The sequence below is a fragment of the Malurus melanocephalus genome, unplaced genomic scaffold, assembly GCF_030028575.1.
Source record: "Malurus melanocephalus ecotype Western Australia unplaced genomic scaffold, MMel_1.1 scaffold_212, whole genome shotgun sequence".
NCBI lineage: Eukaryota > Metazoa > Chordata > Aves > Passeriformes > Maluridae > Malurus > Malurus melanocephalus.
The window spans coordinates 415,971-441,845 of NW_026623444.1; the positions used below are offsets into that span (position 1 = coordinate 415,971).

General features: G+C 42.1%; 1 protein-coding gene across 1 annotated transcript in view; it reads right to left on the reverse strand.

The window, feature by feature from the left end:
• Nucleotides 1-25,875, reverse strand: part of DSCAM (DS cell adhesion molecule) — a 368,029-nt gene that overhangs the window by 147,586 nt on the left and 194,568 nt on the right. The window contains exons 5-9 of the mRNA XM_057373994.1: nt 22,749-23,027; nt 19,823-20,098; nt 17,196-17,492; nt 16,096-16,371; nt 2,883-3,161 (exon numbers count right to left, since the gene is read on the reverse strand). Of these exons, the coding sequence (XP_057229977.1) occupies nt 2,883-3,161; nt 16,096-16,371; nt 17,196-17,492; nt 19,823-20,098; nt 22,749-23,027 (1,407 nt within the window). The remainder of the gene's footprint in view (nt 1-2,882; nt 3,162-16,095; nt 16,372-17,195; nt 17,493-19,822; nt 20,099-22,748; nt 23,028-25,875) is intronic.

Here is a 25,875-nt window from a genome sequence, read left to right on the forward strand (position 1 = left end):
GCAGAAATTGGTGTGTTCACTAATAATTCAAATGAAACAATGAACAGTTAGCTTGTATTTCTTTATTCACCTTAGGAATGTATTGTCTTTACATTCTATTTCTAGTTGTACCCATATGTATTTCTTTATTCACCTTAGGAATGTATTGTCTTTAGTTCTATTTCTAGTTGTACCCATATACAGTAAAATGATTCCCATTTATTTTGGATGGCCTGCACTGTTTTAATGTCTACTTTTGAAATGAATACAAGGATAGTCTAGATAAGGAAAAAAAGGAACTGTGTGGGTAACAGTCATATTTCACTTAATTTTCCTTTCCCATTCACTGTCTGCTCTCATACCAAAATGCTCAGCGTGTTCATAAATAAGATTTTCCCAGAACACATCTCCCATCATTTTGGATACCCAGCGTTTAATTTTAAAACACACTGCTGAGAAGCCCTCAAACAATGGAGATTGGAAATACGAGGATTTAAAGTACCACTTCTGCATTTGGAGATTAAACCTATCAGTTTATTTAGAAAAATACTATTTTTCTAAAAGTTTTACAGCACCAGTGAACAAAAAGATGAGGAACGATCAGAAAGCCTGGGGAATAACCAGGCAGCAGGAAAACAAGTTTTAATATAAATGTGCACAGCTGAGGCTGGCTGCAGAGAAAGAGTGACCATAGTGACCCTCTGGTGGCTGTTTGCCTTCTGACCTCTGGAACGAGGCAGCTGAAGCAGTTCAGCACGAGGGAAAGAGGTCAGGGTAGGGTTTTGGCAGAAAATTCAGGTCAAATGTGCTGTTCTATTTTTTCCCTTTTCTTCTGAGAGCTGGTATCTCAGATGCATATCCAAAACTGATTAAAACATTATCATTTAAAGTGATAGTAAGAGAGAGAAGGGAGGAGAAGATTTAAGGAGGCTCTGCACAGCATTGGCTGAAAATGCAGGATACAGAATTCTTCTCCAAGATCTTGGGTAAAAGACAGTGAAAAGCTCCTCCCCATCATACCCATGGGTTTGTGAGGACAGAGCCCTCCTCAGAAGGTGTAATTAGAGCAGAAAACACATGAGGGGGAAGTGAAGGTGAAAAATTGAGGGTTTAAGGTCAGGGACATGTGGAGGGCTCCCCAAAACTCTTCTGCTGGACAAGAAGGGAAAATAAATTAAATTCTGAAAAGGCAGCAAGAGGCAGACGTGTCCCAGGAACAGAGGTCAGGGRAGGAATTACCCAGGGACAGCAGGAGACAGGGAAAGTGCAGTTCAGGGCAAGCCAGGAGAAGAGAGGGCAAGGCAGGGCTTGTCCCCTCCAGTGGGGACAGGGCAAAAATCCCTGCACAGAGCTGAAATCCCTACAAAGAGCAGAAATCCCYGCACAAATTCCTACACTTGCAGGTCTCACTGCTGGCAGGGACAGCCAGTAGAAACAGAGAACCTGTTCTCAGGTGGAAAACCATCCTGGGTGTGAGAAATGCCTGTGGGAACCAACACAGAGGTGCTACAGATTCATTCCTATCAATTCCAGAGCTGAATATCATCTGAAAATTAGGAAAAATCCCAGCTGGTCTTAGATACAGCATTCCTGAGCAGGGACAGTGGACTGTCTGCTGTGATGGAGTGTGCTTAACYTTCCCTTCTCCAGCTAAAATAAGTGAGCAAAATATCAGAATCAGGAATCAGGTTAAAAGCTAGCAGAAAAACATAGAAAGGAATAATTAAATGCATGTATTTAATTAGACCACCTTGTTCAAGAATTACTAAGTGAGGAATGTGATAGACACCTGTATTGGATAATTTTAAATGCGATTAAAATGAGTGAATTTTTTTTAAAATGAAATAAATATTTATATCAAAACTAGTGGAAAAGTAGTGGATCTGTTTGTCACTGAGTTTTGGGAATACAGCATTAAAAAATTAAGCGTATTGAAAAACTAGGGAATAATTCCTTRAGGATAGTCTTAGGACACTGGGAACATTTGACTAAAAAGGAAGAGTTCTTTGGAATTTGGGATGGGAAAAAGCCCTGGAAAAAGTTTCAAAAGGCTCTTTAAGATTTTAAGTTTTCTCTTGGCCAACTTAGAGGAGGGAACATAAAATGTAGTGATCTGCAGCAGGGAGAAATAAATGAGGTTCCTCGTAGGATTATGCTTTCTCTGAGCAACCCAGTGCCTTGGTAGCAAGAAGGAAGTGGTGGAGAGGGAAGAATATGATGCTGACTTTTTTAAAATTAAAATTTTAAATACTTTGAGAAACTCCTAGAAAGGAAAGGAAGCCAATGTGCTTTTGTAGAAGCTCTGTGGTCAATTTGAAAACATATCACAAGGAATAATCTCTAGATAATTTAGTGTGACTAGAAACGTTGTTTCCGCATAAAATGTTTGTCTCCTGAATGTATATTCACATCTATTTCAAGGCAAAATATTGTGAAGCTGTCATGACTGCATGAATACTACAAATAGCATAATAAACACAAACCAGGGAAAGAACAAGGTAACAGCAGAGAGTCCTTTCCCCATGAAATCAACAGCAATGTTCTGCTTTTTTATGTACATAATATTGCAGGAGAGAGTGATCTAAATTTTAAAAAAGGGGTATAATCAGACTAAAACAATGGCAGAGGATAATTTGACACTGTTTGATCCCAATCACAAAATTTCCAGGATGTCACTCCTGAAGCTCCCCCACCCACCCCATACACTTCAGGGTTTTTCCATTAATGTCAAGAATTTTAAATAGGAAAATCCTATTCCTTTCTGTGCCTCACTKCTCCATGCCCTCTCTGTTACAAAGACAGGGATTTCCATATTCCCCTCTTTTTTCACGCTCCCCATCAAACAGACGTCATCACAAAATACCACCGAATGCCGCTTAATTGGCGTAATTASAGCTCCTCACCTCTGACGATTAATTGGCTCTGGTGCTCCACGGCGGCGGCGTCGTTCCTGGCGATGCAGGTGTAGTTCCCGTTGTGCATCAGCGACAGGTTGGAGATGCGCAGGGAGCTGGTGAAGTCGATGTTGTCGATGGTGACGCCCAGGCTGGCGGGGATGGGCCGGCCGTCCTTCTGCCAGGTGATGGTGATGGGCAGGTCCCCCGAGACCACCACGCAGGGGATGAACACCCTCTGCCCGATGGAGAAGCGCGGGAACTCGAAAGGCTGGATGAAAGGTGGGACTGCAACGAGAGAGGGCAAGGGGAGCTGCTGAAGCCAYGGCTTTTGTTTGTGAAAATAACATMATGTGGTGTGGAACGTGYGGRATCTACGCCACCAACAGCCACAGAGCGTTGTTTAGTAATAAAAATCATGTTTTGGAAAACATMTTTTTGCTTCTTGGTGTTGCCTTTTGGGCTGGTTTTAGGATTAYGAGGCAGGCACGGTTATGGGGATAAAGGGTTTTTCATTGGTATTTTAGTGGGATCCCAGGTGCACAGCTCATCAAAGGTGAAACATGCTCAGATGTACCCACGTATAACACGGATACAATTTTTACAGACTTCACAAATGAGCACATCTGTCTAGAATTCCCCAATAAGAAACTCAATAAATGTAGCAATGCCTCCCTATTCTAATGAGTCCACTTAGATGAGGCCAGAGCCCAGTTTACACAATGTGTTCCCGAGAGAAAAGGCTCCAACCAAGACTGAACCCTCGAGTTTGAGACAGCCAAGGGCTCTCCGGCCTCCTCCTGGGGTTGTTTGGTCTCTCTGCCCAGCAGAACCCGAAAACTGAGCTGGAATATCAGCCTACAGGAATTACAAGCATGAAGACAAAGGGTACCAGGAACACATAAATGGTACAGGAAATATCTAAAAGGGTCTATAAAATATGTAAAAGGGCATATAATAAGAATAGGCAAAAATGATCAGGCATCATTGGCTGCCCAGTGCATAAGCAGAGATGACAAGCAGGGGAAGTCCTGGCTTCTGGAGACTCCTGACCTCACTGGCAGACCYTTGCGAGAGGATCAGGCACTCTTTCCAAAAATCTCGCTGGTACCAGCTCAAGGCTCTCCAGGGCTGCCAACAGTGACACTGCCAGAARGAGCCCAGCAGCTTTCAAGGTCTGCCCCAAGGGCCTTCCTTAGGGTCATGGAATAGACCTGGAAGAGGCTCCAGCTTTGTTCCTGGGATATGATGAAAGGGAGTTATGAGCTTCCTTAACTGCTTCTGGCACTTATTTATCAGTGTTTCAAGTCAYAATTTTCATTAAGATTGCAGGGAGAGACATGTACAGTACTTGTACGACAGAAAATTAGGGTAAAACTGATTTCTAATCAGAGGGACAGTACAAGGCACGAATGTTCAAGTTGGCATTTAATTCCTTCTAAGAATATTGGGGCTGGAATTTTTTTTTTTCTTCCCTTTTCCTTTTTTCCCTTATTATTCTCTGGCTAAACCGAAAAGCATGGAAGAAATTACCCTATTTTCTACCAAAGTAAGGAATTCTACAGCTTAAAATCATTTTGGTTTTAGGTATTCTTAATAAAAACAAATGAAATGGGGTTAGATTAAATAGTCATGGAACAATAATGGTGCTGCCTTGTTTTCTTTGGGTTGTGGATGGAATGTTTGCTTAAAAATGGGCAAATTGAGACTCAGATTCTTATCCAGATGAAGAAATCAAAATCTCCTGCCTTTCTCRGGGGAGCATTCCAACAGCCAGGGCATTGATCTAGGATGGGTTTTTATCAATCACTCCTGAAAGGGCTGCGCAACCCACTTTGCAAGGAGTACTCAAACATTCATTTATCAAAAGAGCAGGTTCCTAGAGGTTGTGTACCTCAGATATAGGAGTGCATTTTCCTGTTCCTGAGAGATCACTCACACATAATCTGTGCCACATTTGAACAGGAAAGATGGAAGGAGACCCAGAGCAGAACATTTATAGTGATCTATACGAGTGAGCTCCAGAAAAAAATGGAGTTGGTGGCTTTATCTAATTGTATTTCTTCTGTCCTTTTTCCCTTCAGAAATTCTAAGGTTGTGGTCTCCCCAGAGCTGAAGTAGAAAAGAAAATACTTCAGGCAGTTGCAGTGTGTTCCTATTGACTTCCTGAGCAGCATTCTTCCGCCTCTGCCAGTGTCCTATTTCTGGGATGCAGGGACAAGGACTGGTGGCCACWGTGTCAGCTCCAGGCATTTCCTTTGATCCATATGTTGGCTCCTCCTCCAGCAGGAGTAAGAAATTTTATCAAGCATGGCCAGCAGCACAAGAAAGGGGATTGTGCCCCTGTGCCCCATTGCTGAGGTGAGACCCCACCTGCAGAGCTGCTCCAGCCCTGGGGCCCAGCTCAGGAAGGACGTGGAGCTGCTGGAGAGAGCCCAGAGGAGGCAGCAGGATGGTCAGAGGGATGGAGCAGCTGTGCTGGGAGGAAAGGCTGGGAGAGCTGGGATTGTTCAGCCTGGACAGGAGAATCTTTGGGCTGAGCTCATTGTGGCCTTGCAGGGCCTGAAAGAGCCCACAGGAACCATGGAGAGAGACAATTTGCAAGGGCTGCAGGAACAGGAGCCAGGGAATGGCTTCCCAGTGCCAGAGGGCAAGGCCAGATGGGATATTGGGCAGGAATTGTTCCCTGGGAGGGTGGGCAGGCCCTGGCACAGGGTGCCCAGAGAAGCTGTGGCTGCCCCTGGATCCCTYTGAGTGCCCAAGGCCAGGCTGGACATTGGGGCTGGGAGCAGCCTGGGACAGTGGGAGGTGTCCCTGCCATGGCAGGGGTGGCACGGGGTGTTCTTATTGTTCCTTCCAACCCAAATCATTCCATGATTCCATGATTACAGCCCCCCACAAAGGACTCAGGCCTTGTCCAAAGCCATGTCTAAACACTCGTTCACATTTGCCTTGTGGCAGACTCCAGTCTGGTGTTGACTCCGTGGTTTCCAGCACAGCCACGGTGCCGTTGGATGAGGGGAAGTTCTGACCGTGCTSAGCTGTCACAGACAGGTAACATCAGGGACAGGGTAACACAACTCAATCCTTTCAGGCCTTCCCTGTTTCTTTCGCAAGAGTGTCTCACTGTCTGTTTTTGGGAGAAATGCCTCTGCCGTCCATTTTTCCCACAGGCTGTGAGATTTTTCCTGGCTGCCATCTCTGCAATCACTAAATCCTGTTGCGTTCTGAAAATCTGGTAGATCAGGCACAGAAAATAAAGAAACTCGGTATAAGTTACTGTGTTTATTTGAACTTTGAACACTGGGAATTACCTTCTTGTTCACTTGGGGCCTTCTGCCATCACAAAGCAAGGCAAAATATCTGCAGCCTCTTGGAATTGTCTTAGCCCAGCTTATTCTTCCACACAAGATATCTCAGATTTTTTGTATATCAGCAGAAAAAGGCCAAATTTCTCTCTTAGCATTTATTGACAAGCAGTTTATAATATAAATGGGAATGAGGAATTACTTGAATGTGACTGCCAAAAGGTTTTGCTATAAACCTTCCCCTCAATGAGTGCAAACACCCGCTATATGCCAAGTMCCCCCCTCGCTGTGCCCAAAACATTTCTGTCCAAATCCTTCTCYTGGCCTCAGACATCATTACTGGGAAGATATGCTAAAATTCACAACAGGGTGGCAAATTGYTTCTAAATTTTCTGCTGAGTATGTAACAGATTTGARCCAATCTTTCAAGGACAAAATTATACCGAAAGTCAGACAAAATATTGGTCAAGGGTTATTTATGTGCATCTTCGCTCTCCCTCCYCCTGATGAAGAAAACAGGGAGCAAGATCATTTGGGGACATTGAAGTGTTTTTTTCAGAAAATATTGATTTGCAAGGCTGCATTTACCAGCTCTAAAAATATAAGTAGCAGCCTGCAGAGGATTTCAGAAATTGGTTAAAATATTTATAGGCTGCACATTTCCCTTCTACTCAGGTTTTTTAAGATACAGAGGAAACCAACATTTCTGCTTCATAAAATGTAATGTATATTCAACCTTCAGCAGCTTGCAGCCCTGACAAGGAGCTTATTTTAAAAGCCAGTGTGAAATTTAAAATCAGCACTTAGAAGGAAGCAAATAGCCTTGCAAAAACTTTGAACTATTGAAGAATGTTCAACTAAAGTTGTTCACCAGTTTCGATTAGTAAAGGAAGTTTCTAGTGACCTATCATAGGAGGTAAGAGATAAAATTTCTTCCTGCTTATTTGAAGAAGGAAATTAATTATCACCACAAAAAAAAAGGAAACAAAAAAACCCCAAAAAACCAAAAAAACAGCAACAACAAAAAAAAGTCACTTATTAAAAATATGTGATGAAGTCTGGCAAATATTTTCTGAAATAGAAAAATTTCATCTCTGTATCTTTAGTAAAAAGTTGAGAGATATCCTTAATAGATGAAAATATCAAGTTTGATTARCAAACATCAATTTTTGTGGGGGTTTTCTTGACAACTAAAGCTGTTTCATTGCCAAACATCACTAAAAGAAACAAGAGGGATATACAGTAACTTGAGAGAGAAAAATTACAGTAGGGCAAATGTATTTAAAATCTGTTTAAAATACTTCAAGGTGTGTTTATGTATTTTGCTTCTCTAGATGTAGCTTTAGTTTGACCAATTTCAGAGCTTCCCTTAGAGTGAAATTTGCTATTTTATGTAGAAGTTGTTTCATCTTAACTAGAGAGAGAGCAGTGTGTACAGGGAAGGGATGTTTCTTTCTCTACCCACAACAGGCAGGAGAGTGAAAATCTCTTTTTCATGCCACCAAGTGCTGTGTCCTGGGAATGCTTTATTGATGAGTGCTCAAATAAAGTGCCTATTTAAGAAGAGGAGCACGGGCCAGCCTCATTAGTGCTAATACAGGAAGATTTAAATTATGTTTTTGTGCCCTAGCAAGGTCTTCTGTACCTCTGGGGGACTGCTGGAAAGGAGGGCAAGGAGGGCTTCCACGCTGCTCTCCATTAGCAGAAGAACATCCYTAATTTCTTGCCCTCCGTTCCATGGGAGTTGTGCTGGAAGGAGCTGCTGAGATGATTCACTCAGACAGAGCACGCTGCAGATTGCCTTTTCCTGCAGCAGCCTGCTGAATGTGGTGTTCTGTACATCAAAATGAGAMCCATCCCCTGCTTTAGCCTTACAAACAGTTCCCTGACGGATTTTCTTGCAGCAGCACTGGTGCAGCAGCTGTGTCTGCAACACAAAATGCTCCTGGCAATGAATATTTATGGCTGATGTGAAATAATAACCACCAAGCYATGCAGTCTCTTAGGGCAGCTGTGTGACCTCAGACTTCATGCACTGGGTGTGCAAAAACTAAAGTTATTTTGTCCCTGCACAAACTCTAGCCATGGTCTAGCAATTTTTCAGTTTTCACAGCCATCACAGTCCCCACTGTCCTCTCCTGCCATCCAACACTCCCAGGCTCCCTGATGCTGTAGTGCTCCAGAAGGAGAGAGGATTGAAAATGTTGTGTGGAAAGCAAAAGTGCTTTCATGCCATATCTCACCCACCTATCGAGCCACCTCCTCTCAGCCTCCTTTGASAGGGGAAAAGTGCAAGAAGCCCTTATCCTGCTGAAGCACCCTGAACACCTGGGATGGTGGTGAGCTCAGTTCCCTGCCCAAGGGGATGCATTTGCTGTTTATTTGTGAGRGAGAAAACCTTGATTTGGAGATAAGACAGCAGCTGCAGGAGTATATTAATGCAACAAGTTGTTACCTTCGTTGGTAAAGAGCCTGCTATCTAATTTTTGGAACCTGCTCCAGAGCTACTGCCCTTCCTCAGCCCCTACCTGACTTAAAGGGATCTTTCTCCTCAGGTATSACTGTGAAAAGTCTAGACCAACTAAATCACTGGAGCTGAAAGTTCTGGATTTAGATGAGAGCTTCAACAGAATGATCTTYGTCTCCGAAAATCATTCCCTTGAGCTGTTTGTTTCCACACTAGTCCCCTTTTCACCGTCACCCCAAGACTGTACATAAGCAGCTGATTTTATATCATCCTTCTCCTTCCAGTGGGTTGATGCTGTAAGGTTTTTTGCATGCTGTGCATTATATAATTAATTTAAAATTAGGCCAGTATAGTCCAGACCTGCTCTGGACTTCCATATTTTCTGCTGAGTGTGTAACAGATTTGAGCCAATCTTTCAAGGACAAAATCATATCAAAATACAGGCAAAATATTGCTCAAGGATTATTATGTGCATCTTCACTCTCCATCTCCCTCTATTGTGCTCTATCATGTGCACATGGAGTTTTGCCTTCTGTGTGTATTTATTTCATGTCCTAACACATACACACTGTTAATAGTTCACACTACCTTGGTACAGTGAAGTGCTTAAAATTTTAAGAGCAATTTTAACRAGTATGTAAGAAAGCAAATAAAATATAATAGACAAAATAAACACAAAGAAAAAGCAAGAATGTGACTTCTTCTAAATATTAGATAAATATATCTGCACTGTAAGAGGGAGAAGATGGCTAACTTTTGATAAACCCATATATAATGTACAGGTGCACTTGAACTCCTTAACTGAGACACTTATTCAAGTATTAAGGCTCATCTCTCATTGTTTGCATAATTCATGAATAACTGCATCCATAYACAGATATTAACAGTGTTTGAAAGATATAAGTTATAAAGCTGTGCACAAATCCAGGGAGTTTAAATTTAAACTTAAGTGAAAAGTTTTATCTTTGTGCGTACAAATTCCTTATCACGAAAACTGGGATAGAGGTGAAACAACTTTAACAGACATTTTTGGGTGACCATTTTCTGCAGTGTCAGAGCTGAAGTCATTACAGTAATTATATTAGAAATATGCTGGTGCAAAGCAAAAAACAATAGCATCACCCACATGACACTTACGAGATTTTAAAGAAGGAAAGTTGGGTATTTTAATGCAAGGCTAACCTTGAGTTGCTGCATGTTAAATGGCAAAAAAAAAAATTATRCAGACCTATCAAAAATACCAGACTGTTTCATGTTTCAACCATTTTTTCAGATATTTTGACAGGTTAGGAACATGTGAGACATCCCTATCAAAGTGCACATTCCCTCAAATCAGGGTCCTGAGCACTTYTTGCTTCCCAGAACTTCACCCCATGATCATTACATGACCTGGGAAGGATTCCTAAGAGCATTTTTCASGGTGTTTTGCACAATGGCACCTTCTCATTGCCTCTGACCCCATGTCTCTGGTTTGACTCCTGCACATGAAAACTGCAGGCACTTTGAGAGATTGGAGCATTCCTTCCCCAGGAAGTTGTGGCAAGTTTGAAGGGATCCAAACCCACACAGAGTGGGAGAGTGGAAGAAAGGCAGAAAGTTATGCAATGAAGGAAATATCTGAAAGGTATCAAGGCCAGAAGCTTTTTCTGATTCAATCCATTGGCAAAGTCAGTCTGTAGGACAGATAAGAGCTGAGATCTGTGAACTCACACTTGCCATAATCCACACTTACAGGCAATGCATGCCCAGATTAAGATTGGTTGATGGCAGAATACACCACGGTCCCAAGAACCCTGGAAAGATTTCCCCTGATGTTTTTTTTTCCCTTTTGTGCTTGTATATTTTCACTATCTAAACCAGCCATCTCTGAACTGCTTTGCAATGCAAATTCCCCAATAATATTTTAGATACTAGAAAAAGCTAGACACTTTCCAGGAAAGATGAGGAGAATCTATTGAAATAATTGCTACCTGAAGTATTTTAGAAGTAGCCCCTGTTTGGTTTGCTTGCATTCTAACAAGAAACAAGGCGGGTACAGTTTCTTTTTGTGGTTCACAACAGGTGAGGAGCCCACTTTGTAGAAAGGCAACAAGAACCCTTCTAAATCAATGAAATACAGAAGCTCTACAAGATAAGAAACAGTCCTTCTGAACATCACACTTTTTATTTTAATGATGCTGTACCCTTCCCTCTCAGGGGCTTCTTTTTCAATTAATTCCTGTTGGAGAAGTGTGARTAGCAGCAGGCTGTTTACATGAGAATGTGTCCCATGAGGCTGATGACAAGAAAATCATCACTTAMTACTGATGGCTTTTGCTGTAGCAGGGAAAACAATTACTATAAATTGCATAATAAAAAAAATGGAGATAATAACTCAGTCCCRTTCTTAAAATGCTCAGAGATTTACTAAAACGCTGTAAAAGAGATGCTGCTATTATTATTTGAACATCTTTCCACTTCACAACTTTTTTTTTTTTTCAATGGAAATATGGGACTTACAGATGGGGTGGGTAACACAACCATTCTTTGTTTGCCAACACTTCCCATTATCCCAAGGATTATTTTCATTTCCTTGCACTCTGACTTTTGTTTGGGGAGCAGTTTCCCAGGCCAGGTGTCTGCCTCAGGCTGAGTCATTTCAGCTGGAAGGTTTCAGCCACAAGTCTTTGGCTATTTCCAAGAATAAGAAGGGAGAGTGGGAAAAATCAGACATCAATTCTACCATAAAAACAAACAAAAAAAAAAAGGTATTGTGAGAACCTGAGAAGTCTCACCTGCCCCATGGTCAGCATGGATTTAGCAGCATGGATTTCAAGTTCAGGTGATGGCAGCAGAATTAGACATTCTTACTATCCKTMTAAAAAGMTGTCACAATGGTGMCCAAATTTTGCAGTMTGAGCAAAACCAAGTCAATAAATCAACAAAACCACCTCATGACCATATTCTGAGAGGACATTTTCTAGAGACAAMCAGGGCMCAAGCAGCACTGAACACATCCTAGYACTGCCTTCAGGGRMTGAGTKGGTTCCAGCCACTGGGGCAGGCACAACCTGGTGAGATTTCAGAAATAAAGGCAGATTTGTCTTTTGAACCTGAACTCTGGCAGAGAGGACTGGAACTGAAGGCTGGGAAAAAKAATGGGGTATCCAAAGTGAAAGAGTAGTTTTGAGTCTTGAGAATAAGACAATGTGGAAATGAGAACWGCAGATGATAAAGGTGTGGAGGGCAGATGGATTTTGGGACCYAGAGGAGAAGAGCCAGAACTTGGGAAAGGATGAGCTGGAGAAAACAGAGGAGGATGCACCAGTCTGAGAAGGAATGAACAGAAAATCTGCATCTTTTTATGGAATACTTTTCTCCTTAGAATCTCTGGCATCAGTAGTCCTCTGCCACTGGCAAACCCCTCTGGCAAACCATGAGAGCTGGGCTGAACACAAAGCAAAAAACTGCTGCTGCTAAAAATAATTCTGCTCTTGGCAAGGACCTAAGCAGCATCCTTAGCAAGGCGAATCTCAGTTGCTTCTGATGATGGCAGTAACATCTGTTCCCACTTTTCAGGAGGGAGGGGGAAAGGGAGAGTCAGTTTACTTTACAAAAAAAAAAAAAAAAAAAAAACCAAAAAAACAAACCGAAAAAACCCAAAAAACCCTAGAAAGGAAATTACACCTAACACAGGCCAAAGCAACATGTGCTGAAAAGGTATTATTACACTTGCAAAGGCAAGTGGTCAGCAGGTATGGAATGCAGAAATTACAGTCGTAATCTCCTTCTATTACTTGTGGATTACAGGGTGGGTAGTTTTCATGGCTTTTTGTCAGAACTTAGAACTGGCCAAATAGTTTATCTAAATACAAAAAAAAAAAAAAAAAAAAACGCTAAGATGGCTTGATTTGCAAAAAGCTCTGTTAGGACTCAGGCACAGTTCCATTGGAGTCTTATCTGCCAAGCAGAAACCTGCCTGTTTTCCTGCCAGCTTATCCACTCAGCTCCCAGCAGCCAGCTCATGGGACTGCTGGCTTCCAAATCCAGATTTTGGGACAGAGACCAGGGGCAGGAAAGGGTTGGGGGGAGAGGGCAGGGCAGGAATGACAAATCACATTTCTGTGGGACAGTGTTATTTGGACTCTGCAGACCTCTGGTGTAGGGTCTATGCAGTCAAGGGCACCWGTTGTTCCTAAAAAATGGAACAGCTGGTTTCTTGTGGTTTCTCACTGGTTCTTCTGATCAGCAGGGCYAAGAAGGAGCAGGTCTAAGATCAAACAGCACAGAAGCACCCAGATCCCAAGCTTTTGGCTTTCCCAGAGCCTGCCAGGTGGGACGATGCACAGCAAGGAAGCCCCACTCAGGTTTCCTGGCAGCCTGGAGTTTATTTAAAATTATTGTCAAGAAACTTTCTGTTCTCCCATCTGTAACCCTATTGTGATTCATGAAGGATGATCTCACTTTCATTTGGATGTTTGTAAACCTCATAAAAAAATTTAAAAATCTCATGCTGTTGCATGTCTTTATTTGAATGCTGCTTTTAGCAAGTCCTCAAGACAAAACTGGGATACCTCACATGCTGGAGGATTTGGAAAATTTCCAACTTTAAAAACCAGCTTTTTGCCTAATGCAGATAAATGCTGCCCTGAAGAGCCAAAATCTGCAGTCACCTTTGCCACAGATAAAGCTAATTAAATTACTTAGGTCTGTCCTTTCCCAGGGGGCTAAGCTCCGAAGAAGAAAACAGAACTCTCAGAAGCAACTTGGTTTAAGTGGGAGCAGAGCTTTGAGCATACAAACACTGCATAACAGCAGGTGAGCTGGAAAAATTAAGCTGTAAACTTCTGAAATTGAATATTCTAAAACATTGTGGATATTGTGAAGTTCAGTCTGTGCCTTATTGCCATTTTTCCTGGTGACCCAGGTGGCTTTTGAAAACGAGCACATGGTTTCTGCAACATTTTGATACCGCAGAGATGATAAACTCATGAGGAAATTAATAATCATGTCCTCAAAACAGAACATGGAGGGGAAAATAACCTACTAGGTAACAGCTCATTAGGAGTCATCTATTCTGAATCACCCTTATGGTGACTGGCTTGGGGTCACCTAGGGAGCTTTTACCAGAACTGAGAGCAAAGCAAAGAACTCCAGATATTGAAGATGGACGATAATTCTCCCTCTGTTTCTCTGGAGAAAAAAATAAATATACTGATGGTAGGAGAGGCTGAACTATATCTGGGAATTTTTGAGTTCTCATGTAACTCCCCTTACAAGATCATATTTCAGAGTACTTCCAACCTCARGTATTCAAACTGGGCCATATTTGGTACTTTTATTTGTATAAAATTTCAGTGCTTAAGAACTCATCCCATTAACTTTGAAATCTATAAAATTAAAAGGCAACACACACACATTAATAATATTTTAAAGCACCAGGACACTTTTGAGTCCCCACTAATACACTGGATAAAATCACTGTCTRGTTGTGGAAAACAATTCAAAGTCACCTAAAAATCCACTGTGGCACTGCTGACCTCAAGCTGCAGTAGCAGAACACTGAGAACTGTTCAGGTCTGACCTAAAAACCTCATCTGTGACATTTTGCGCTCAGCACACRAGGTCAGGCTATTAACCTTGTTTTCAAATAGCAGCATCTTGTCAAGGTTTGGAGCAACCTGGTCTAGTGGGATGYGTCCCTGCTCATGGCAGGGGTTGGAGTGAGGTGATTCTTAAGGTTCTTTCAAACCCAAACCATTCTGTGATCACAGAGCCAGCTCAGCCCCCTGTCACTGCTCAAATGTGCTGCATGTCTATCCAAACTATCCAGTGTCACTTCACTCATTGTCAGAGAATTTCTAACCAATGGCCCTGGCAGCTGAATATACAGAGGTGCAGTAAAAAACATCATTAAGGAAGTCAAAAAATTGACAAATGCTACAGTTCAAGCTGAATGGAAAGAGCTGGCAATCTGCTTTCCTGAGGAGGAATTGTCAAGTTGGAAACTGTAACCCAATGGAAGAAAAAGCAGTGTTTCACCTGAGAAACCAGCTAGTATCAGTGACTGGTTTGTTTTGATCTCAGTGCCTGTGACTGCTGGATTTGTTTTGTCTGGCTACATTCATTTTGACAGTCATTTGAAAAATGGTTTCATTTAAGAGGAAGCTTTTCCCCACCAGAATTACCATGGTGGCCTGTTAGAGCTGCAGCAACACAGTGACTGATCTGTCATTCGTTTTCTAAACTCCGTCAACAGATCTGTGATATCATTGGGACATCAAACAAGGCACCACACACATGAAAATAAAACAAAAAGTGTAGCTTTTTGTGGCACAGCTTGTGGCCAGTGCCCTGATGGTCTCAGGTGTGTGAGATGTCTTGCCTTTCAAAGTCCAAATTGCTCATGGCTTAAAGCTAATCCTCCAAACTCTTGGGAAAAAAAAATAGCAACTGCATCACGCCAGACTGATAAGGGCAAAACTAACAGAGCAGAGAGAAGTTAATAGATCAGATGTCTATTACAAAGTCATTTTACCTTACTTTTCCCTGCATCTTATCTGAGAGTGGATACCACATTCAACCTCCCTTCATTCCTCTCCTCTCCCTCCAAAAAAAAAAAAAAAGAAAAAAAAACAGGAAAAGTTTCTAATAACTTCAGGAGCAGTGAAATTATACTTCAGTTCTTCCTACAGGTTCACATGAAGTTCACTATTTAGTGGCCCCATTGCTCAGAGCTAGGTGCTACTGCAATCAGGTTTTCTGCCTTTTGTATCCTTATGAATAGGTCTGAACATTGCCAATGTCAGAATAGTCAGGGCACAATGCTAAAAAATTCCTATTCTCAATTCATTGCAGAAGTCTTTCAGGACCATCTGAACATCCTTGGTTTGGGCTATTTGAATAGATTTGAAGCATCCTATTAGAATTTCAAGTCACATTTATTTACAGTGCTACCTTTCTAGGCATGAAGAGCACTCAGATAATCACTTAGTAAGAGTAAAGCAAGGTTAATGCTTTTAGTTCCTGTCTCTGCTTAGTGGAAAAATACAGACATTAAAATTATCATTTCATGTTTTAAGAGCTGGAAAGTCACTGGCTAATGAAAATTGGAACTTTGTTATCAGGTAGAGGAACAGTCACYAGTGAAACGTGGGTGACAAACAATTAATTTCCTGATTTAGGTGTAGTGAAAAGTGCTCATAGAAAATTTGCTGCTGCAAGGCAATAACGACAAAACCAACAAAAACAACAAGGCAATACTTTGCCAGTTGAACCAAGGAGGATAAAAGCCAGGAGAGAACAAGACACGATGACTGATTGTCTCTTGGCCCTCATTAAAAATAAACACAAATCTGGATTCACCTCCTCAAGCTCTCGTTACCTGACTGCCGGGACAATCCTACGTGTGCCAATCCCACAAACACCCCGGCAATCAGCCAGGCTCTGTTTCTCCATGCACCCTCACCTTTCACTGTCACATGCACGCTCTGGCTGGTGGACAGCTGGGGCTGGACCAGGACGTTGCAGGTGTACTCGCCCTCGTCCACCTCCTTCTGCACGTCYGAGAGCTTCAGCGTGCCATTGTTCTCGAACGCCACTTGGCGGTGGTTGAAGGGCAGCAGGTTGGAGTTCTTGTACCATTTGATGGAGTAGTAGGGGTACCCGATCACCCGGCAGTGGATGTAGGTGTCCCGCCCGGCGATGGCCGTGATGTTCTTCATCGGCCGAATGCTCGCTGGCCCTGAGAAGGTGAGAAAACAAACCCTTGAAGACAATTTAGAGGCACTKTTGCTCGAGGAAATGTGTGTAAGTTTTTTTCTGGATATACAGATACTAATGGATGCGGCTCACACCACGCTTCTTAGCATTTGACGGGTTTTTCCTTTTAAGAGCCTCTTAAGCAGTTTCCCTAATCTTGGTATGCTCTAATTTTTCCTTACCCTGCAGCATACATACTAATTATGTGGGGGGGATATATCTGTGTTATCCAATGCTTCCCTGATAAAATCTTTGCTGCATTACGAATTAAAAGGCCRAGTGTGATTTAATTAATGTGAAATACTAACACTGATACCGAGCTGGAATCCTGTTACACACGAGAACACTGACACAGTTAGCTTTTTTCATTTGTTATATGTATAAAGTATAATACCATGAGGATGGGTATTATGCCATGTAGAGCCAGAAATTCAAGCTAAAGTTCTGTATACATGAATAATTACAATGAATGTTAGACAAGTAAAGGAGGAAAGGAAAAGAAAAAAAAAAAACCAAAACATGCACAGCAGGACTAAAGCAAAGAGACTGTGAACTAGTAGAGATGAGTATAGGAAAATTAGACTAAAGGACACGAGCCAAAGGGTTCTTCCAACATTTAACCATACCACACTTTCTAGATGGGGCTGGAGAGGCAGGGTGGGAAAAGAGAGCGGGGAAGAAAAGGAGAGGAAAAAACAGTAAGTCGGTTTTTGGCATTCCAAGAGTCATCTCATCACATGCAACAATCTTCTTCTCCACTACAATGAGTTATGTGTGTTTTTTTTGAGGAGCTGATTTGACAAGCACCTCTTACGTTTATTCGAGCCTGGTACAGGACGACTCCCGCAGAGTTGTTGGCGGTGCAGCGATAAACGCCCCCGTCCCGGACCTGAGTGTTGGAGATGTTCAGGTAACTGACCACGTTGCCCTCGGACGTGATGATCTGGCTGATCCTGTGGCTGCCATCCTTCACGATGGGGTCCTCATCCAGCGTCCAGGTGATGGTGGGCAGGGGCGTCCCCTTCACGTTGCACATCAGGGACACTGGCTCTCCCGGGCTCACCACTTTCTCGCTGAAGGCAGAGATGATTTTGGGAGTTCCATCTGCCCAGGGAAAGAAAGGCAGGAGAACAGTGCTGACACGGTATAAAACTTGTCCCCTTTATCCTGGAGCCTATCCCATCAGGCATAATCTCTTTTAGAAGCAATGCCAACTAGGATCTAACCCAAATTTTTGAGAGAGGGAAACAAATTTTGTTAGGAAAGGACTTAAATTAACCTTTTCTTATGGTTAGTTTCTTTTTCATCTTCTAAGAAACCTGGCAGTGGCTCTGCTATAGGAAAAACACTTGAATAGACAGATCAGGCATATCTATGAACTGCTGGRTTCCTGCAGAAAAGTGTTGAAACCATAGGCAGTTCATTATAATAAGACACACGGGAAAACCTTGAGACTTTAGGATATTCCTATCTCCTGGTAGATTTTAGCTCCCTGGGAAGTCAAGGATGAAACCTGCTGCCAAGAGCCAGGCACAACTTGSACAGGCTGATTTCACCCAGCAGTTTAGCCCTGGCACAAAATGCTCTCTTTAGGGAAGTATTAAATAAAACTTTTTTGAATACAGAAGTACAGAATCTGAATACAGATTGCCAGTAACATCAGTGACGCCAATTTYCTTCTGTGGTCATTTTGTGCCACAGATAAATATTTCCCTGAATGAGAACATTCAAATGCTTTACCTTGTGAACTGTCTCCCAAAATACTCAGCCTCTACCAGGCAAATGAATAAAGAAAATAGGTAGGCACAGAAACTTTGTAAGAAGAGGACAGGATTAAATATTCATCTCTTGAAAGAGTTCAGTSGGGTAATATTTAGGAATTCTGTCACCCTGGTTAGTTAGGGAGTCCTTTCTGTGGTCATGCAATGCATGTTTGTTTTCCTTTGAAAATATTACTTTAAAAGCAGGGCTGCAAAACTCCCTCACTTGCCACATGGTAAAAAGATAAGCACTGGCACTCTCAGAATGCTGAGAGGCCTCAGCATCCCTGGAAGAGCATTTGATTTTATTTGATTGCATGGTTTTTTTCCTCTGCCCCCTCTCTCTTTCATTTCTGTCCCATTGGTTACATGTCAGAGTTCTAATTTATTTATTTATTTCCATTCTTGATTCCCTTCCTTTCCTTTGTGGTGCAATGGATGCTGTCATCCCTCAGAAAACAGAACAGCAGCAACACAAAAAAAAAAAGCTTTTTATCCTGAAAGAGACCTGACACAGGACCAATAAATCTGTGAGCACACTGTGTASCTCTGCCACCCCTCCTCCTCTTTTTTCCCCCTTTTTTTAATTCAAGTGATGGGCTTTTTTTTGAGATGAAAGCAGACATTATTTTCCCAGCGAGACCTGAGTGTCTTTGAAATCTTCCCTGCTGCTGCTCTCTGATAACCTGCACTCTCCCGACACGGTGATAGATTATCAATATGCTCTTTAGGCTTTCCTAGGCACGGGAGATGGTTGCCGAGGTAACTCAGTCCAGGCAGGTAATCTCTTCTTCTTCTGTGGAGACTAAAAATAGTGTCCACGCCATGCCTGCATCTCAGCCTYGTTAGTGAGCTGCCTCTGTGCAAATTGATGACTTTCCTTGCTTGATTACCATATAGAACATGGTATCAGGTATTTGAGATGATCTCCAAGCCTTCAGTCAATGTACCCAACCAGAGGAGCTATGTTTGGGTTTGAACAGAGGCCTGCTAGGGAAGGATTTTAAGGATTTTTGTTTTCACATCAATTTTTCCGTTCTTTTATGAGTGGGGCACAACAAACCCCACTGACATTTCATGAGTACCTACTTGTTTTTAAGCTCCACTGGTGCCAAAATGATTTTTTTTTTTCTTTTATATATTCTTCATATATATTCATGGGTCTGTAGACTATTATTGTATAGTTGCATAGTTGCTAGCTAACTCCAGTACTTTTCCTACCCTGACAGGCAAAAAGACAAATCACATTCCAAAGGCCCCAATCCTAACTTGCTTTGTCCTAGGAGCCAAAGRTGAGCCACTCTCCCAAGACACTTTCTTATAAAAAAAAGTGCAGTTAGTAACAACAAAAGGGGGCTCCAGAAGAGGTGAAACCAAGGTGGGGAATTACCTCAGTAATTGTGGTTCTAATTGGGAACTCTTGTTGATCGTGCTTATTTGCTAAACTTTTAAAACTCTGTTTGCCCTATATGGGGTGGGCATTTTTCTGTATCTGCCCCTGGAGGTCTCCAATTAAAAACCACCTCTTCTATTACCTCCTGCACAAATATTGCCCCGAATGTGCATTGTTTCATCTCCAGATCTTTACGGCATAGCCCCTCTAAAACGACAGCGCCAAAAACGACCCTGTGCATAATTTTGGAAACCAGAACTGCCAGACAGGCAGAGACTGACCTTCCAGCACCACCTGGACATAGTCTTGAGCTGACATCTTGTCCTTGCGCACGAAGCACTGGTAGGCGCCGCCGTCGCTCTTGGCCATGCCGTCCATGATCAGGTTCTCGCGGTTGATGCCGGTGATGCGCACGTTGTTGCCGGGGTTGATGATTTCCCCGTTTCGGTACCAGGACAGCTCCTGGTCCTCGGTTCCCGTCACGCTGCAGGACAAGGACACTTGGCTGCCGACACTGCTTTTGACTTTTCGTGGGCTGATGGTGGCTTTTAGCGGTTCTGGAGGTTTCGGTTGAAATGAGGGAGAGAGAAAGGGAAACAGAGCTTATTAAATATAAATGTGCATTTATGTGCTAGTAACAAATCCACTGTTGATTAAAGATATCAATAAAAATCATAGCCATAACCTTCTTAAAAAAACCCAAAAAACAACAGGTGACTTTGTTACTCTAAAAAAATATTTTTGCCACCAACATCCATGACAAAAAAAATAGATCTACAGGGATAACCCATGATATAACCCTGTGCCAGATGAAGAGTAGGAGCAGATCTACAAGTAACACAATTAGTGYTGAAGGCCTCAACATGGCACGACACTTGTTTTGGGAGGGCAGGATGTTATCTCACATTAGTTCAGCGTGGATCTTTGAACCTGGTGCATTAAGTGCATTCCTGAAGCTCATTTTCTGGTTTAATTTCCTGCAAAATGAACCAAACTTATACTTTCCCAAACCATTCCCTGGTGTGAGCAAGTGCAGTAAGTGCCAGTGACAAGATTAGCTTTTGAGGGTGGAAGATGTTAACACAGGTACACCCGTGGGTGTCCATCTGATCCATCCACATGGACATGTTTTAGAGTGGGCTCACCAGATTTTCTGTTTTGATGTGGGAGGACTACAATATTTTTAAGTCAGCTTTAGAAAACAGTAGGACAGGAGAATGCAAGTTTTGCTTTGCAAAAAAAAAAAAAAAAAGAGGATGAGCAACGTTGAAGAAAACTCATAAATGCAAATGCAAGGAAAGCAATCCTTCTCTGCCACCTAAGAGTTATCAGCACTGCAGAACACAGATTTCATCTCTTGCTCTGTATAAATTGGTTTGACTTCCTTATAAAGATAAGGGACTGCTCTCACCAATGTAATCTCTCTGACTCTAAACATACATCAGCCTATTTATTCTTTTAGCAGCTTTCATACAAACATACACACACATACTTATACAAGAAAATGTGCTCAGGTAACTCATTGCCTAAACATTTTATAGCCCACAAATTGTAATAAATCTATAGTGGCCCATTAGGAACAGAGGCCTGGAAAACCACACAGCTCAGTGGCCTCAGACATTCTGGATTGCAGACAAAGCTTCAGAGCAATAATTAATCTGTGTTCATATTCATGTTGAAAGTCATTGAATATCTTGATGTTTCCTATAAAAAGACCACAAAGACTCAAAACTGGCAGCAGTTTTGCTTGAATCACTTGAATGTGATTTTTTWAATCACATTCAAGCACATCACCAACATCCCAGAGCCCTGATGATGTGAGCCACATCCCTTATTGCAGAGGGTAAAACTTTGCCCAACTTTTGTTTCCTGCCACCCTAATCCAGAGAATTCCCACTGGCTGAGTGCACAGTCTCTGGGTAAAACACATCACCAGGCACTGGGGATGATTTGGGTACAAATTACATCACTTATCTCTGCAAGATTTGACTTTGCATCATGGATGGAGGCATCAGGCAGATGGAGTTCAAATAATTTTTGTGAATGCATTTAGTACCAAAACYCTCAGTTGTAACTCAGGAATTGTGGATTTTTTACCTCAGTTTTATTTTGCCCAAAAACATTGCATGCAATTATTTGTCAGGATATCTTTATGGCCTGAACTGCTCACAAACTTCTCCCTTTTCAGTTTGCTAGTTGTGCTGTCTAGGTGGAAACTTTAGTTTACAAAGCTTTATTACTATTCCAGGAAATAATTTTCTGGGTTTTTTTTCAACAATAGTAGAATAACACTTTTCCAGTGTGGTGCTCCTGAAGTAATAATTATCTTTGCAGAATTTGTGAAACATTCAGAATATTCACACATGAATACTCAACTGAGAGGAAGCATGAGTATTCAATATTCCTGAGCACCATGAGTCATGGCAATGAGAGTTTGGCAGCTTTATTTATGAGAACATTTGCAATTTCTTTTCCAGCATCCAATTCATGCTTCTAAATTAYATATCCTCCATGTGATAAATTATAGAGCTACACTGGAAATTGCATCCATTTGCACTTCTGATCACTCAATTGGCCAACTAACTCACCTCCACAGAGCTTGCTTTGTGTCGTTCCACAACTTTGAGGAGTTTAATCATTGCTGAGATAAATTAAGGAAACAGAAGGTATAGCAAGGTAAGGCAACAGCTTGATGCTGATGCCTAAAGAGTTTTGCTTTTGTGTATTTTTCATATATTCCCAGCTCTGTAGAATGCTGTTACACTGTTACGTACATCCTAATATTTTTCCTACCCTTTCTCTTAGGTTTTGGAACAATGAGCTGACCTTCTAACACATTCCTGAAATACTGTTTAGTCTCATTTTCAAGGAGAGGACCTACAAGAAGAACATTTTGTTTTCCAAGCAGAATMTGAGAAGACACTGTAAGAAGCGGGGCAAAGAAGCCCTGGTCCATCTCCAAAAAATTACGTAACCAACTGCTCTTCTAATTGGACAACTATTGTTAAGAATGCAGCTTTGTAAACTTGCAAAACTTGTAGAAATAAAATTTATAAAACTGTAGAAATCTGGATGTCCCCATGACCACCTGGACACCCTGAGGCTTCCAATGGAGGTCTGCTTTTTATTTTCCTATTTCAGCACTGTTGCAAGGGCTCTTCTCTTTCAGTACCAGGCAACAACCCCAACRCTCAACCCATGGCTTACGCTTGACGTAGAGGCGCCCGATCATCTCGGCGGTGCCGTAGTTGTTCCACACCTCGCAGACGTAGCTGCCCGAGTCCGAGGGCCGCGTGTTCTCGATGAGCAGCCCCGTGACCGTCTGCCTGAAGCGGCTGTCGGGCTCCCAGGGCACGTTGTCCTTCAGCCAGCGGTACTTTGGTGCCGGGTGCCCTGATGCTTTGCAAGGCAGCTCCACTCGCTGTCCTGCCATGGCTTTGCGGTGGTCAAACCCATCTAGGATAGATGGAGCTGAATTCGCTGGGTCTGAAATGGGAAACAAAGGGAAACTCTTGTCAAAGAGAGCCTTAAAATTAATTCACTAAACAATAYGCACAGAATCACACACAGWATGAACCAGGCTGGAAGAGACCTTCAACATCATCAGGTCCAACTTGTGACCCAACACCTCCTCATCAACTGGATCGTGGCACTGAGYACCACATTCAGTCTGTTTTTACACACTCCACAACCTCCCAGGGCAGACAATTCCAGCATGTGATCACCTTTCCAGTGAAGAAATCTCTTTTCTACTATCTAATATGTCAATATATTTTCTCTTGCATTTTCTGACTCGTCAGCCCAGTGTTTTTTGGGTACTACAGCTTGCTTCTCTGACCCAGCCACCAGTCTCAGTCATGGTGGCTGGGATCCAGCAGCACATGCTGCTGAAGCAACTCATCCCTGCTTGGAAATCCTCTCACTGGATTTTTTCCAGGTGGCAAACATTTCGCTGGTCATCCTTCATGTTCCCTGCGAGAGGCACGGAGAGCCAGAAATGTGTTGCCTTGACAATTACTGCCACTTCTCGACTAGATTGAAGCCAGCACATTGTCCCTTCTTCTCGGTGGTCTGAAGGCTTTGAATTAAAGGAGCAATTTATTCCCTTGTCAGGAGAGAAATGGGCAAAGGCACAGGAATTTCTATCTGCAGTCTAACTGACAGACGAGCCTTTTCTTCTTCCCRGGAAAAAGAACTTAATGTGACAAGACCAACTTACAGCTTAATAGTGCATCTTTCTGTGCTCAATTTGCTGACAACTGCAGCTCTCACTTGTGCAGCACCTGGCATGGATTTATATGTCTCACAGATGTCTGGAAGGATTGCCTTCACCAGAGGTGCATGTACCCATCAGGAATGGYGCTCTGTTTGTAATTTCAAGCTTGRAAATTTTGGGGACAGAGGTTGACACGACTTAAAGCTTCGTGCAGCCTTTTGTGCAGCCCATCCGGGAGATATCCCAAGAAAAATACTGAACAAATATTCATCAAAATATTTTCTTGTCACACTCACCCACTTTGCTGAGATTTCTGTCTCACAAATAACTCCACACACTGACCAACCCTTATCTGGCACAGTGATCTCTTTTTGGGTACATCTACATCAWAGTTGCCTGGATGTAGGTGTGATTGCAATAATTCTGGCATTTCCAAGTGGCATTTTAGCTTTGCACACTCAGGTACTGCTCACCTGCAGCTGCAGCAGGCTCCTGTAAAGAGCTGGAGAGATTAAAAGGAGCAGTTCATGCTGAATTTAAGCTACTCCAAAAGTAAGCAGCACCTGAGCTAACTGGTTTAAAACTAAGATATATCTCCATGAAATACAGCCACACCTGGGAGGGTACCCATGAGAGAAAACAGCTTAAGGTTGTTCAAGTTAAACTATCAATCCAGAAAGCAAAATCATAATATTTAAAAAAAATGACTAAATAATATTTTTTTTTTGTGAATATCTAGAGAAAACCCCCAAAATATTCAGTGAAAAGTGATAGCAGAGGTTTTTCTGCTTTCTAGGTGCCAGGAAAACACAAGCCACCGAGGGCAAAGCCACATTCAGCTTGCTGAGTGTCTCATTAGGAAGGCGTCGGCGGTGGTTAAATGACTGATTTTGGATGAATCAGTGGCCCCAAGGTCCGTATTTGGCACAGAGATGGGACATATTTCTGAGCTTGCCATGCTGTTTGTGTCTGGCTCCGTGGAAGCACAATCTGCCAGGATGTTATTGGGAAGGCCAATGTCAATTTGYTTAATTGATCAGCCAGCTCCTCTCTCGCCGTTCAGGTCATCAGCCATCCCTGCTGCCAGGGAACAGATTCTTTTGTGAGGAATTAACTGAGTGAAACCACGAGCAGGCAAGGAATTACAGCTTCTGGCTCGTCAGAAGGTTGCATCTGCATGAAATCAATTTCTCCAGCTGAAAGCAATAATTAAATATTTAAATAATAAAAAAATCAGAAATGTCTTTTGGAGGGATTGTCCATGCATTCCTACTCCAGCAGCACAGCAGACTGTGGACTCTCTATCCCAGCCTGGAGTCACAGTTGCAGGACAGCTAAACTGGGATTTGCCTCCATCCTGAAGAATTTCACCCTGCTGTTATAGAGAAGGTTTTGAAAATATATTCASAGATACATAGGATATGATTCCAGCCACCTGCTTTCTTGCACTCTGTACTTATATATTTAAATGGATGRTAAAAACCTTTCTTTGGGTTGTCCCTGGGACATACTCCTCTTTCCAGGTCCTACAGTGCACATATTCCAGTTTAGGAAAACAAACAAAGAAACAAACAAAAATCCCCAAAACAACCAAAAAAAAAACCCAAACAAACAAACAAACAAAAAAAAAAGCACAAAAGGAATCCCAGAATTCATTTGCAATCACCTGCAATGAGGTAAAAAATAGCAAAGTAACATAACCCAGTTCCAATATGTGTTTAGGCTCTTTTGAATTATTATTATTWTTTTACTATGCTTTAGCAGTCAGCTGCAAATGACTGCCAGCAAGGACAATGGTGAAAAACCGAGGCAAAATACTGCTCTGATATATTTTACTTTGGATCTCCTTTGAAAGACAGAAGAAGAAAATTGTTATRCTTAAAAAATCATAAGGATGTTTTTTGGAGTGTGGAGGCTAAAAAGTAGTAATGGTTTTGAAAGCTGGGAAGAACAAAATTATTATTGGAAAAGGAAACTATAATGGGGGTTAGAAGTATATTTTGTTGCAAGTTAATGACTTTGTTTTTAATTTCATTTAGAGGAGACCTGTGATTTCAAGGAGTTGTTGATACTCCAAATAAAATTTGGAACTTCATTTTGGTCATAGGAATATTAATT